Source organism: Pteropus medius, unplaced genomic scaffold, assembly GCF_902729225.1.
Source record: "Pteropus medius unplaced genomic scaffold, Ma_sr-lr_union100, whole genome shotgun sequence".
NCBI classification, from domain to species: Eukaryota; Metazoa; Chordata; class Mammalia; order Chiroptera; family Pteropodidae; genus Pteropus; species Pteropus medius.
The window spans coordinates 17,337,159-17,353,345 of NW_024342471.1; the positions used below are offsets into that span (position 1 = coordinate 17,337,159).

The following is a 16,187-nucleotide window of genomic DNA, read 5'->3' on the forward strand; positions in this document are numbered from 1 at the left end:
TAAACCAACAGAAAATGTGCTGACTGCTTTGTCAATGGAAAGGACACCCTTCAAATCATTCCCACGTGCATTCTGAGGGTTTGCTAACATGCCTGGCTGCAGCAGGCCTATGGACAGCCACTGCTGGTTCAGCCTATAAAACCAGCAACAGAAGCACTGCTGAGACTCAGGCAGTCGTTCTCAACCAGGGGACATTCTGCCTTCCAGGGGACATCTGGAAATGTCAAGACACATTTGACTGCCACAACTGGGCAGGTGCTACCAGCATCCAGTGGGTAGAGGCCAGGGATGCTGCTAAACATCCTCCAATGCACAGGACAGCCCCCACCACAAAGAATTACCTAGCCCCAAGTGTCAGTAGCGCCAGGGTTGAGAAATCTGAGCTCAGGTCAATTAAATCTAAATATGGTGGGTGGGGCAAAAGACCAGTTCAGGCACACACCACACAACGCCGCGTGGATTTCCAGCGCCCTAAGAAGCACTCGGCATTCTGGCACCACCTACCCGCACGGTCTCATATTCTGGTAAGAAAACACACTTTGAGATGCCTAGGCAACATAAGGGGAGGAAAGGGCAGGTAAACTCATCGAGATCTTCAAACTGAACACGCATAACAATTTCAGCCTTGTCAACTGTCTAAATGTTGACATTTCAAGGAAAAGAGTGAGCATATTGAGTATAAAGAAGCTGCTTAAGCTAAAAATGACTTGATTACTAGAAGCAACTACTACTTCCTAACTTATTATATCCGCACTAAAAATCAACCCCATTGGGTATTGGCCGGGTTCAAGGTGAGGAGGCCCAGTTTAAGTCCCAGTCTTATCAGGTAACCAGCTAGCTAGGTGACCCTGAGTCAGTCAAAGCTTTGTTGTGCCTCCTTTGGTGATGTTAGAGGGTCACATAACTTTTGATACTACAAGTGCAAGGTGTCATGTGAAACCAAATCAAGAAACTGGAAACTGTACAATCACTTACCATCCTGCTTGGGAGACGGTTCTTTGGGTTCCTTCTTATTTTTTCGACCCTCCCGCCCAGAATGGTCTTCTCCTAAATCTATGACAAGTTCGCTCTCTGAATCGGAGTCCAGGCCCAAATGGACTGTGGGGGAATCCGTCTCATCTTTTCCCTTCGGTTTATCCTTTGTGGGATGAGGTGAGGGTTTTGCTTTTTCTGCAAAGTCCTTCTCAGGCTGGGGACTTGGTTTGTCCTTGACTGAACCTGGATCTGCTTTCTCACTGGTTGGCGATGATGTGCTTTTCATTTCTTCTTTAATTTCCACTGGGTTTGCCAGTTTGGGCTTTTTTTTGAGAGCAGATGGCTCTTTGTCCATCTGACGACCTTCTTTGTCTTCGGCGTCTTCTGGCTCATTCTTGGACTTCTGCTCATCATCGCTGATATACTCACTATCGCTACTGTCTGACTTCTCAGAATCCTCTGAGTCGCTGTGCTCTACGGCCGTATACACGTCTTCTGAGATTTCATTTATGCCTAAATTCAAAAAGAAAACCCAGCATGTGGCGCAGTCACAAAATAAAGAGCAGGACCAAAAACGCAAACATTTTCCACGCCAAACGCTGGAAATAAAAAAAAATACATTTCAAATCGCATCACATTGGCCTGGTGGGGTCAGCAGGGAACTCATGTTGCCACTGATGACAGGTGACAAAGGGAACTTGTGTTTGGTTTCAGGTATCAACATTCAAAGATGACAGGGGACCAAACGGCATAAATTTTGAATTTATCTGGAGCTAAATCTTTACAATATTGGTAACTAACTGGGATACAGAAAATGGGATGGATGGAAGGAAACATCAGAGATAAGCTGCTAAAACTGATCCATTTTACAGAACAGAAAACAGAGGCCCAGAGAAATCACTTGGCCCAGGACACACCAAAAAATAAGACAGAGGCAAAGCCAAAACCCTGGGCTCCTGACTCACCACCAGCACCCTTCCCAGGCATTCCCAAAGCATTGAAGTCCTTCCCGCTTTGTGTCCAGGGCACAAAGAAATAAGCCAAAGCTTTAAGGCAGAGGTGGCAACCTCACGGCCCGCAAGCCTGTGACACGTTTTATTTGGGAAGCAGTGGCTGGGCCCGCAGGTGTTTTATTGTTTGTTTTTCATTTTTTAATTTGGAACTTGGTGCCCAATTCACAAATCAGGAAATTTCACAGAGAAATCAAGATGGCGGGCTTGTGCTGAGAGGCCACCAGCCCCTTTAGGTGGGGGGCACCGTCTCCAGGTGACCCAGTCCCCATCTTGCACTCTGAGCTGATACACAGAGTCAATGTCATTGTGTCTGCGTTGTTCGTGCACTTATAATGGAGCCAAAAGGAAAGTCACCAATTTCCATGTCTCCATCAAAAGGGAAAGACGAAACAGCAGGTGTTTCACATACACACAAACGAGAATGGGCGAAAGCATTATTACTAACAATAGTTCCATTTAACCCACTTATGTCTCCTGCTCCCAGCGATGAATGTCCACAGGCAGTGGGCAAATAATACTATATCTGAAAATTTTGAAAAGATGAAATCCCAAGCAACTCTTACTGCCTTCATTCTAGAGCAGTGGGTCACTATCCTGGCCCAGACACACTGCAAGCAAACTTGCAAAATGACAAGAGCCATCAACAGCCCAGAGCACTAGACACCAGCCGAATCTCTGGTGAATTACATCTGCCTCCACCGGGGCGCAAACAAAAACAGAAGTCAAAATATAAAACCCAGATCTGGTATAATTTCTGGGTCGTTGGGCTTGTGCTAGTGTAGCTAATGATCAGACAGAAAGATGTGTGATAGGAAAAGCTAGGGTATCAGAACCCAAAGGATATAAACCGAAATCCTGCTCCTCCGCTCTTATTAGCTACGTGACCCTGAATGAGCCTCAGTTTCTTCACTGCAAAATGGAACTGATAACACTATCAACCTCCCAGGACAATCTCTGCACAGCGCTTACTTAGCACAGTGCAGGCTGCACAGGAAACGTCAGTAAACCGAAGTATTAAAATCCTCATAAATGATAGCAACAAATCAAGGAGTTAGACCAGCTATGTAGAAGGACCCAAGAGGGATATTTGAATGGCCTGCAAAATTTCATCCCTGCCACTCAATGTCCTAACCGAACAGGTAACCCAAAAGGAATGCTCTCTGCTGACAGCCTGACGACTCCCAACCACAGCTCCTTGGGCTCTCTCTCCTGAAGCCCAGCTATCCTCCACTTCTTTATTTACTTATTCAATCGATATTCCAGAGCACTAGTGTGTACATAAGACCAAGTACCTTGGAGAAGGCAAACCTTTGTAAGGAACCTCCCTGCCCACAAGGAGCTTCCAGTCTGGGTTGGGAAGGGTACCCCCACACAAAAGACCACTGATGCTTCCCAGCAATCAAGTATCAAGGAGGCCAGCAGATGGGGAGGGCAGTCAGAGGAGACTCCCTAGAGGAGATGACACCAAGCTCAGCCTTAGGGACAGGATTCAGGTAGGCAGCATGAAGGCAGGTAGCACAAGGGAAGAGGAAGGGAGGCAATATGGACAGAAGCAGGTCGGGTCTGCCAGGTGGGGAGGGCCCAGTCTGGAGGGGACAGGTCTGTGTTGGACACAGGTCTGTGTTGGACACTTGTGGGACACACTGCATTCTGACGCCGAGATGCTAACAAGTACTGACAGGGAGCGCAGAGGCAAACACAAGAGGCCCCTTCTGCTCCCAAACTGTCTTACAACCTGCACCTCGGGTCTGCAGGCTGCCGCCACCAAAGAAAAAACTCTGAGGAGTTCAAAGAGCCCATCGGAACAATGACCCAGCAAATCTGAACGATTTTGCCATGCGTGGAAATGTATTTTTAGCTGAACAAGCAACTCAAGGTTAAAACAACTGCTCAACGCAGCCAGAATCCAACTTTGATTTCACCCAGGTGGAAACCCCACAAATAATGATGATGATGATAAAAACGAACCGTAAAAAACATACGTACCTAATTGTGCTTTGCAACTCTCTATCGTCTTGTCAAGATTCAGCTGGAACCTGCTGCGGATCTGCCGCTTGGGAGAGATGAGAGGGACGGGGGCGGCCTGCAGCTGGACCGACTCGCTTAGCTCCTTCAAGTCCATCTCAGCCTTGCTTCGATCTGGAAGACATCATCGCACCCTCGTAAGGCCAGGTGTTGGAGGGACGAACAAACAATGCTCATCATATAGCTTCCTTCTTGTAGACGCACATTTTAGACCATGAGAGTGGGGTGCAAAACCTAAAACAATTTTGTCATTTGTCCCAACAGTATCACCTGCTCAGTGACATGGGCTGACTTGGGAGATGATAGCCCGAGAAAACATTCGGCAGGTTTCGTCAGTCCGCTATACAGTCGCCTGGGTTGCTTTCAATATTTAAAAAATGCACAGTCCCAGCCAGATGGTTGTCTGTGGAACTCAGCACCATTTGGGATCTCGAAAACCAAAGGTTACAGTAATAGGCTCAATCTCAATTAGCAGATAAAGTGACAGCAAGTCCGGGCAGAAGGTGCTTTCAACTCCAGGCCCAGATCAGAGACGCTTTGTAGAGATGTCGAGCCCCTCAGAGAACACACACTGGTAACGGGGGCCCCAGCTCCTCGTTTACTGCAGAGGCTTCGCTTTTCATTCTTACCTCGCCCGGACCTAGTCTGGAGCTCACGTGAGAAAGAGAGGGCAGGTACCAGAGAGGGAGACCTTCCTTCCTGCCAGCCTGCTGCACCTCCCTTTGGCTCACAGCATCTGAGGACAGGTGACTAGATGAGCCCTGGGTAGTGAATCTGTGTCCTCTCCAGAAGGAGAGTCCGAGCTCCTTGCCCTGATCCCAGGCAGGGGCCTCTCTCTGACTGACGATGGCTCAGGCCGAGGGGTCCCGCCTCCACCCAACTTTTGCTGTGGGCTCTTTATATGACCAATCGGACCAGGTTCTAAAGGGTCCTTAAGTTTGCATTTCTTGAATTCTTTCCCCACTTCCTCTGCTGCCTCCTCTAGTGTCCCCAAAACATAAGAAGGGGGCAAAACTAAGGTGGCTGCAAAGGTCTAGAAAGCCACGAGAGACTTTACATGCAGGAGCAATGCCTCTCTCTCAACCTGCCTTGTCACTCTCCAGCATGCCCTGCAACCGACACCAAGCAGAGAAATGTGGGCTTCCTCCCTACCATGCCCGATCCCAGAAAAATCAATCAGAAAGTATGTGGCATCAAAGCAAGGACAAGGAGGAAAAGCCACCCCTGAGCCTGTCCCCACCAGCTGGGAGCGCATGCCACCAACGCCCACCAGGCTGCTAAAGAGGCTGAGATACGGACTGAGAGCTGGACTGCAAGGGCTGGTCAAAGCGTTCACACTCTCCTCTCGATTCTTTTCTGTTTTCCAACATGCGTCACGCACCTTCTCCTTCACCTAGGAAGGGGACACTCCCTTACACTGCACATCCGGTGACTCGTCCCTTTAAGTGACCACAGGTGGCTTCCCCAATGCCCCACACAACACACTCATAGGTGAGCAGAGTAACTAATTGCTCCGACTTGACTTTATCACCATAAATAACGCCTCCGCTGAGATTAGGAAGGGCCTTTTCCCCACACTTGTGGAGATTCCAAAGGAAGCAGAGACAGCATCCTTGTCATGCAAGAACAGGCTCTATAAACCATATCCATGTGTGAGCATGTGCATGCACGTACATGTGAGCACTGCACGCATGTCTGTGCAAACATGTGCGTGTGAGCACTGCATGCATGTGTGCATCCACGTGCATGTATGTAAGCATGTGTATTACATACTCATGTGTGTATATATGTGAGCAGTGTGTGTGTGTACACATGCATGTGAGCATCTGTGTGCACATGTACTCTATGCTGACCAGGGGCTATTCAGAGAGCCTATCAGCACCAGGTCTGAAGATGCTCAAAGAGACAACACCGTCACTTCAGAAAAAGAATGTTCATTCAGATTTACTCGAGGAGCACCTTACAAAGGGAACAGAGTGAAACGATGATAAAACAGCGAGGAGGAGGAGGAGGAGGAGGAGGAGGAGGAGGAGGACCAGGGAAAGAGAAAGACAAAAAGATTCGATTAAAGAGCTTACGAATAGGACTTAAGGATTTCGACAGTTGAGCTGCTAATATGACAGCAAAAGCGGAAGAATGTGAGGCCTGTCTCATAATTTCTGCTCTCTGGAAGGAGAAAGCATAATGGAGTCCAGAGGGAAAAGACAGTCTTTTCAAGCATAAGTTAGAAGTGTCTCCTCAAAAAAAAAAAAAGTTTCCATGAAGTGGGATAGGGGAGGGGCACAGCGCAAATGATCAATAACATCCCTATATGGTTAATAGATTCCATACAGTAGCTACTGAAAAACACAAGCTACTGTATCAGGGGTCAGCAAACTTTTTCTGTATAAGCTTAGAGAATAAACTGGGCTCTGTGGACTATGTGGGCTCTGGTACAAAACTGAACATAAACAACATGTAAACGAATGGGTGTGACTGTGTTCCAATAAAACTTTATTTGCAAAAACAGGTAGGGGGCCAGATTTGGTCTGCAGGCTATAAATTGTGTCACCCCTTGTTCTAGTCCCTGTGACTGCAAACCTGGCTGCACACTGAAATGACCTGTCGAGCTTTAAAAAAATCCTAATGCCTCGGCCACCCCCCCACCCCCAGAGACTCTCGAATTAACTGACCCGGGGGAAGGGCCCGGGCACTGGTCTTTTAAAAAAAAATGCCCACGTGATTCTAATGGCAGCTAAGGTTGAGAGCCTCGTCGTGTACCATCTTCCATGAGAGTAAAGCAAACTCATGATCTGCCTTAACCCTGGATTATTTGCAGTAATAGCAGCACCTTAGGGTTCACAGAAAGAGACCACACCTCACCAAAATGACTCCTGTGTGTGTGTGTGTGTGTGTGTGTGTTACAGTTCACGCAATCTCGTAACTTTAGCCTAAAAAGACTGAACTCTGGACTAGTCATAATCAACAGGAAAAAAAAAAGGTAAAGCATCTCATTTTACAAAATAAGCTTATTGCCCAAGTCAATAAGGTACCGTAAAGTTTATTCTAACAAGAAACCAACAAAAGCCAGGGGGCTGGGATCAGGTCCCTGGGAGCAGATCTTCAGGAGGTCAGCCAAACGAAATTATCTTTCTGAAACTTTTCAGCCATATTTGATTCTCCCCTAGCTCCACAGGGAGAAGAGCTGCCATTTCTCGTTTAGTTCGCAGCCGCTTCTGAGGACTCCTTCCACCCCTGCCCTTCTATATCAGGAATATCTTCAGAATCTACCCTCGCTGCCAACATTTTGAACTTTTCAGATGATATGAAGACAGCTCAGGCTATAAATGGAAACCAGAGATGGAAAAAAAAAGTACCCACGCTAGAGAAAGAGGCACCATCTTTGATTTCTGGAGAGAGCATAAATCAGAATCGCCCCCTTAGAGGGCAATTTGGCATTGTCCCTCAGAATGTCAACTGTGCATGGCCTCTGACCCGCGAGTCTCCTTCTGGAAATTTATTCTCTGGATACAGTCCCGTATGGGCCAAAAGGTCTTCACTGCAGCTGTTTACGACAGCAAAAGTGGAAAACAACCAAGCGTGAATAAATAAGGTGGCACCTTAAAGTTACAGTTCTCCTTGAAATGGATCAAAATGCAGCTGCTAAAATAAGATGGCAGCAGATCTCTGTGTCCTGATGTGGAAAGCCAACGTGTCTGATGAAAAAAGTGACACTTAGTAGAACACTTAGGCACTGGAATGGGAAAGAAGGAAATGGAACACAGATAATGAACACATATGTGTGTTCTTGGGGTTTCTCAATGTTGGCACTATTGACATTTGGGGCTGGGTAGGTCTTTGTGGGGGGAGGTGGCAGTGAAAGGGTCGTGGCCAATGTTTAGCAGCAACCCTGGCCTCTAACCACTGGATGCCAATAGCGCTCACATCCCAATGGCCTCCTCAATTCATTCTTATCTATGACTTATTTATAATCGCCTTGGAGCCACAGAAGGGGGCATAGCAATCCTCCAGGGCCAGGCTCCTTGTATGGAGCCAAGAGAAGAGGCCCAAGACAGCCAATAAGGGACCGTGTGTCACCAACCGGGGCGAGAATGGTCTGCAGAAACCGTCCCCTGTCTCGCACCAAAATTAACTGTAAGAGTAGTGGAGTAACCATGGATGACCCGTGGGCTAGTTTTTGTTCTTTTCAGTTCTATCTGTTGGTCTGGCCCAAGGTAGTTTTGGTTTTTGATGAAATTGTTGCCAAATTTTAAAAACTAGGAGAGTTCGCATCAAAATCTGGATTTCTGTTTTTCTTGAAAATTCAGGGTGAACTGGCAGGAGCTGCTTCCTAAGAAAAGTACTCTGTCCTCCGTGTGATTGCCCACTCCGCTTTGTCACCTTACCCCCTGACCCCTGGCCTACTTATCCAACAGCACGAGAGGCACAGTGAAGGGCAAATGAAAGTCAAAGCAAGGCCTGTCTCATAGCATTTCAGTTTCTGTATCTGGGTTAAGAGCCCAAGCTACGTACGAGCAGGTCTGAGTAGTTAACTTTCTGGGTCTCAGTTTCCACTTCTGTGAAATGGGGCTATTACCTACCTTGAAGATTGTTGTATTTTTTTTTTTAATAGTTTTAATTCACAGAGAGTAAAATTCACTTTTGGGGGAATACAGATCTATGAATATTAACACCTGCATAGATTTGCATAACCACAAACAATGTAGAGAAACTCCATCTGCCAAAGAACCCCTTAGTGATCTGTAGTCAATCCCTCCCCTCTCCTCCACCCCCAAACCCCAGCAATCACTGATTTGTTTTCATCTCTATAATTTTGCTCTGCAAGTATAAATTTTTAAATTAAATACTGGGTTTTTTTTAGATCTAATACTGTCATTATCCTTGGTGCTGTCTGATTTCTGTCTGCTCAAACAGATGAGACAAAATTCAAGTCCCATTAAAGCATTTGTGGGATGCTCAAGAATTTTTTAGCATTTTCCTCCACTTTCCGACTTTTCTACCCATCCGTGGCTCCCTATCTGATCCTTTTCCCATTAGGTAATTAAAATCTCAGCCCTTAAAACACCCGCATTCCCAATGCTTTCATTTCCACTGACAAAACGAGGCATGTCCCAGAATGGGAAGAACTAGCAGGGAGCTTCACTTCTGCAACAGAGACTCAGATTCCGCTGTGCCCACCAACCGAAACACATGACAGGAAGAAATCTTGCATTCCCTACATGAGTCAAGCCACATCGAAAGACCCACAGTTATCACGAGGATGCCCAAAGCCCGCCTGGTTTAGGAAAGCAGCTGTTCTTGCCACGCATGACGGGCAAAGAGGAAATGTGACCGTGAGAAAGCTTCTGCATGGCATTTCTTTTCGGGGTGTGGAGGTGGGAGGAGGGTGTGAGAAAGCAAACCACCCTACTGAGAACAGTGAGCATTCCCTAGGGAAGCAAATGGGTGCCCTGCTGTTCAAGTGAGGAATTCCCACCAGTCAATCGGAACTGGAGCCCCTAAAGCCACCACCTGACTGTCTGATCACATCCGGGATGCACTAATAGGTGACCCAGGATGAATGAGGCACTGGTCTCCATGGAGACAGAGGCCTGCGCCAGCCCTGCCACCTTCTGGGTACCTCAGTTTCTCCACTTGAAAATGGCACTGCAGGACGAGATGAGTCAGGAAGGCACTGACCACCAAAGGCTGGAGCAGCCCTGCAGACAGGTGGCCACCCATCCCTTCCTAAACACCCCATACAGCAGTCCCCCCACCTGTGGGGGATACAGTCCAACCCCCAGTGGATGCCTGAAACTGCGCATAGTACCAAACCCTACTTATACTGTGTTATTACCTATTCCTAAATTCCTCTGATAATTTAATTTCTAAATTAGGCAGAGTAAGAGATTAACAACAATAACTAATAATAAAATAGAATTATAACAATAAAGCATAATAAAAGTTATGCGAATGTGGCCTCTTCCTCTCTCAAATAATCTTACTGTACTGTGCTCACTTTGCACTTAAAGGAAGCACTTTATGGCTTCTCTTTGGCATGTCTGAATCGCCAACATCACTACTCTTGTTCTTTGGGGCCATTATTAAGGAAAATAAGGGCTGCCTGAACACAGCAGTGCGACACCGCAACAGTTGATCTGATAATGAAGACGCCTACTAAGTGACTAACGGGCCAGTAGCATAGACAGTGTGAAGACGCTGGACAAAGGGATGATTCATTTCTCCGGGAAGGACGGAGCTGGATAGTGTGAGATTTCTTCATACTACTCAGAATGACGCACAATTTAAAACTTATGAATTGTTTATTTCTGGAAATTTCCACTGAGTATTTTCGGACCTTGGCTAACCCATGGGTAACTGAAACCAAGAAAGCCAAACTGCAGATGAGGCGGGGCTGCTGTCTCCTTAAGGCCTCTAGGACAATACCCTCCTCCTTTGGTGTGGCTTCCTCCTTGTCCACTGCTCCATTTCAGCCTCCTCTGCTCAAGTGTCCGGGGTCCTCACTCTTCCTTTATGCTCCAGACCAGGGTTAATCTCTCAGCATTACTGCCACTGGAGCCAGATAATTCCATTATGGGGGGCTGTCCTAGGCACTGTGGGACATTTAACAGCATCCCTGGCCTGCAACCACTAAATGCCAGTAGCACCCCACTCCACGCCCCATGCCTGCCCCCACTATGAGAACTGGGGCTCTACCCCAATCCCTTGTATAAACCAAGATTCCCAGCATTATACCTCCTGCCTTAACTTGGCCTCAGAGCACCCCGCCCTCTTCACTTCTCCTATTGGGAGCCTCGTAAGCCATCTCAAACTTACAGAATCGAAAACTGGTTTCCTGGCTCCTACTTCTCCTGCCACGACCAAATCTGTCCACACAGTTACTGGCACAACCCAATAATTCTTGGCCGTGGGGGCCTCCTCTGAGCACTGCGGGGTCTTCGACAACATCCCTGGCTTCTACCTAACCTACTAGATGCCAGCAGCATGTCCACTCCCAGTTGTGACAACCAGAAATGTACCCAGACACAGCCAAATGTCTCTTGGGGTGAAGGAGGAACTGGCTCTGGTTGAGAACAGCTAACACTGGCTGCTCTCAAGCCAGCACCCAAAGAGGTCCTTCTAAAATGCTAAGTCGGTTCACTGCTCAAACCGCACCCCACCGCCAGGGCCTTCAAGGTCCCGGTGCGGTCTGACCTCATGTCTCCCCCTTTCCTACTGGGACACGCTACCTGGGCCTCCTTGCCACTTCTATAACACAAAGTTCATCCTTACCCTAGGGCCTGTACATTCTTGTCTAGAACATTCTTGTTGCTTCTAGAATGTTTCTGCTGTTACTGGCATGGCTGGTTTATCCTGCCATGCACCTCTCCACTCAAATAGGCCTTCCCTGAACCACTGCCTCTTGTCCCCACCCACATCCTGCCCATCTCTCTCCTTATCACATTAACACATTTTACCTTACTGATCTTAATACTTGATACACATCGAGTACACCTACAGCTCTTTAAATACGTACATTTACACATATGAGAACTGGGGTACTGTGGTCAAGGGCAAGTGAGGTTGTAAACACTGGCCTAAGGCACTTCAAGATAAAACAACTTGCATGTCAACAAGCCCCGAGAAATCTCTTTCTTGTTCCTTTTATGGATCTCTCTTCATCTTCGGCCATGGCGCCTTTTTAAATAGTTTGCTCAGAAGAGTTCAGAGTTCAGGCACCACACACAAAAGAGAACATCACGACTTGCAAAAATATTCCTAACTGCCACAAAAAGAGACTTCCAAAAATTTCAACTGACCCAGGTTAAGATTCAGGATGCTTCCAGTGGTGGCCGTTTTGTCCGTTTTCGTCGTGATTGGCGTGGACGCTTGAGGAGAGAAAGGTTTCGGGCTGCCGGATAAACTCCCTGCTTGTCCCGTCTTCGTGGAGGCTGGTGACGCTGAAAAAGTATGGTACTTGTTAAAATATAGATTTACAAATAAAAAAATACAACTCGTAGGTGCGGGGAGAGTAGAGAAATCGTACTGGATTTCAAAAAGGCCACCAGAGTGCCACAGATGGGGTGGAGCAGGCATGGCTGGCTGGCTGGCCCTTTATTTCAAAGCAAAGGGCTTTAACCCAACGTTAAACCGTTAAAGCCACAAAGGAAAGAGGCCTCCCCAGTTATTCTATTAAACACAAAGCTCTAAGACAAATCGGCTAAGCCGCCACTGAAATTGGTTTGGCCCATTCACGGGTGTAAATCTCAAGTAACGATTAAACCAGCCCCCACCATGGTCCAGATGCAGAGACCAGGCCCAGGCTTACAAACGGCATGCTATCCGTTTGTGGAAGTCACAGGGGTGGGCTCCCACAGTTACTGCACCTGCCCAGAGGCCAACTCGACCCCTTGGGAGAGCTTGGGGTTCTCATTTCAAAGGATGAAGTTAAACTCCACCCCAGATGGAGTAAGGAGACGTTGGTATATTATCTCCCTTTCACTATGTTTCAAATTTTGACAGGAGGGTGGAGAGTCATACCTATACCTAAGGATTTTAAAAGTATCTTAAAACTACCACATCCTGCTCCCTTGAGCCTCATCCACTGGGTGAGGGGAGGGATGACAGACATCAAACCATTTAACAAAATGAAGCATTCAGATGAGCCAGCTAGAGCCTCCTAGAGAGTCTTTATATCTTGCCCCTTTACCTAAACAGTTCAATGTTATTGGTCCTGTTACTAAATGTGTGACAGGCAACAAAATGGCCAGCTGGCCTCGGAGGCACAAGAAACCAACTCTGAGGCGATCTGGTCCTTAAGAGAAAGCTGTTAGTGGCAAAGTCATTAGGAATCAAGACATCACGGGGACTTCAAAAGTGCTCGGACAGGTGGGTGGGCACTCGCTTGGGTCTCCTCCCTGCCAGATACAGACATTCGGCGTGAAGATTCAATAGACTGAACTCGTACACCATGGCCAGTCAATATACCAGTCAGGATACAGGAGCTAACCTCAGCTCCAGTGCCAGGACCTGCCACACTGTGTTTAACATAATACAGTGGGAAAGATTCTAGACACAGAAGTGGATTCAAGCACAGATTGGAAGTCAGACTGGGCTCAAATCCCAGCTCTGCTGATAACTTGCTGTGTGACCTTGGGCAAGAGATACCTGGAATCTCTGAGCCTCCTTTCCTGGCAGTGGCAAAAAGGGATACTAATAACACAATACAAAGGGAAAGTAAAAGTACCTACCCTCATCAAGTTGTAAGGATCCACTAAATTAACCATCTGAGCAGTGCCTGGCATCTATTAAACATTGGTATAGCATTGTTTTCTAGTTCTCATTAACCTCTAGGGCTTTGGTTTCAATCATATAAACTAGTGGTTCTCATCCAGGAATGATTTTGCCCTCCAGGGCACATGAGGCAATGTCTGCAGACATTTTTGGTTGTCAGACTGGGGAACGGGGTGCTGACATCTAGTAGGTAGAGGCCAGAGATCCTGCTAAACATCGTAACAGTGCACAGGACAGCCCCCAGAACAAAGAATTATCTTTGGCCCCGAATGCTGACAGTGTTGAGACCAACCAGTTCACACAGGGATGAAGCAGGTGTGTCTGCGGGAACCCTTCACCTCTTCTGGAAATGAGAGGAGGTGGGGATCAGGTAGCCAATCTGTGTCAACTGCTGCTTTGAATGTACTCAATAAACATTTGAAGTGATTTTGAGAGTTAAGCTAAATTAAATTAATTTTACTGTAAGGATTAAGGAATGCCTGGCCAGGCACACAACATTCTGAGGGCTGTTACTACTACTGCTAGTAACCCCTGCACGCTACAACCAACAACAAGTTAAAGGCATTTTAAAAGACTTAAATATTCCCAATAACATCTTTAGTATTAAGATGTTGTGTGTGTGTGTGTTTGTTTTTTTAATCATTCATTGATTCATGTTCTATCTGTTTCCAAAAGAGATTTCCACTGGCTGAAGAGATCAGTATAATGTACTATACTCCTCACGAGGACTAAAGACCAGGCTTTTCTAACTGTGTTCTCTTAAACACACTAGCAAGCAGGTCTAGTAGTGAGGGTCTTACCACCCCCGCAAAGCACTGCTTGGGACTGCAGAGAACTTTGTTGAGGTAGCCTGACCCTAAAAGGGGACAGGAACAAAAAAAATTAGGCAAGGGTGCTCTCGCACCTCAGCCAAGTGAGACTCCATTTCCCTGTTTAATGGGTCAAGTTCAAAAATCAAAAAGCAGAGGTCAGGAGGTGGTCCAACAGGACCCTGCCCGACCTGCGATCCTGCAGAGGCTAAGGTAAAGCTACTACATTTATAATTCTCTCTGCGTGCGTATCAATGTGTAATAAAAATAAATAACTGGAACCACCACTCGCTAGGTTGCTCAAGGGCAAACACGTCTAGACCACTCACTTCAACTCCCCCTTTGCTCCCCTGCCTCAACTTACCCAACTCTTCAGCAAGGCTTCTACATACCGCTTCCAAAATATATCCCAGATCTCTCTCCTGATCACCCATCTCTACTGCTTTCACCCTCATCCATGCATTCTCAACAGGGGCAATATGGCCCTCAAGGGGCAAAAATGTGATTCTTAGGGAATAAAAAAAAAAATCTTACTCTCTATGTATAAAGCACAGAAATGTACGCAGTACACAAGAAGATATACAATACTCTTAAATTTCATGAAGGTCTACCCCCAGGTATACGCCCCATAGAACTGAAAACAGAAATGTACACGAATGTTCAGAGCAGCACTGTGCACAACAGCCCAAAGCGTGACACAACCCCAATGTCCATCAACGGACAGCCAAGCTGTGGTATACTGGCAATGGAATGTCACTGAGCTGTAAAAAGAGATGGCGTTCTGATGCTCATGGATGACCTTGAACACATAATGCCAAGTGAAAGGAGCCAGACACAAAAGGTCACACTTTGTATGATTTTGCTTAAATGAAATATCCAGAATAGATGATGCCACATGAATAGAATGCAGACTGATGCTTGCCGGGGCAGGGGTGGAGCAAAGCTGGGGGCTGGGGAGGGGGGCAGACTGCCTACTGGGCATAGGGATTTTATTTTGAAGTGATGGGAATGTTCTGGAACTAGACGAAGGTGGTAGTTGCACAACGCTGTGGATGTACTAAATTAACCCCTGAAGTGTCTATTTTTAAATGGTTCATTTTAGGTCACGTGAATTTCACCTCCATTTTTTAAAAAAATTCACAGGAAGATGATAAGGAAGAAAATGTCTAAAATGGATCCTTGGGGATAACGATGAAAAAAAAGGTTGAGACACACTGTCCTTACCCAGCATTTCCCACCGAGACCCTGGAAGAGCCTCTGTGACTGTATAACTTGTATTCTGGCTTCGAACGTGGCCATCTAGAGAAACATGGAAAATACCAGGCTGGCCAAAATGTCTATAGCATTAGGGGTTGGAAAGTCAGCAAGGACATATATATATATGTATAAAATAGACATTGTGAAAACAAACCCGTGTTACCTGTTTAAAACACCTACATTTATATACCTGAATAAAATCAGGTTTCTTCCCCAAGAAATGCATCCCAAAATTCGGTCATGCCCCATCATTTCTGATATGTTCATGTACAATCTATATACTATTGACAATTAAAAAGACGTCAAGGAAACATTGCTAAGTTTTCTGAAAGAAGCAAAAGCTTAGTATGATCCCATTTCACCACAAGAAATTTATTATCAATGTGATTACATACATTAAAAAATCTGAAGCGAAGGAACAGCCAATTCCTAACAACTGTCACCTCTTAGGGTAGAACTGTGTGCTATTTATTCTATAATACTAACACTAAAAGGAATATTTTATGTTCAGGAAAAAAGTGATATAAAATTAAATGTAAATATTGAAGAGCTTCCAAGATAAATATTGAGCAATCAGAATTTTGTCAGAGCTAAATTTCAAAAGCATGGTGCATTAAATCAGTGGTTCTCAATGCAGACTGGAGGGGTGACCATGCTCCCCAGGGGCTACATGGCAATGGTCTGGAGACACTTTAGGCTGTCATAATTGTGGGCAGGTTGTGCTACTGGCATCTAGTGGGTAGAGGCCAGGGACACTATTAAACACCCCATCATGCACAGGATGGCCCCCATGCCAGAGAATTATCTGACCCAAAATGTCGATGGTGCTGAGATT

General features: G+C 46.3%; 1 protein-coding gene across 31 annotated transcripts in view; it reads right to left on the reverse strand.

Annotated features, from left to right (window-relative positions):
* The window catches only part of ZMYND8 (zinc finger MYND-type containing 8), a 103,704-nt gene that overhangs the window by 23,356 nt on the left and 64,161 nt on the right, over positions 1-16,187 (reverse strand). For all 31 annotated transcript variants that reach the window (XM_039864529.1, XM_039864526.1, XM_039864531.1 and 28 more), the window contains 3 exons: positions 11,813-11,953; positions 3,975-4,127; positions 976-1,488 (listed from right to left, as the gene is read on the reverse strand). In XM_039864529.1, coding sequence (XP_039720463.1) covers positions 976-1,488; positions 3,975-4,127; positions 11,813-11,953 — 807 coding nt within the window. The remainder of the gene's footprint in view (positions 1-975; positions 1,489-3,974; positions 4,128-11,812; positions 11,954-16,187) is intronic.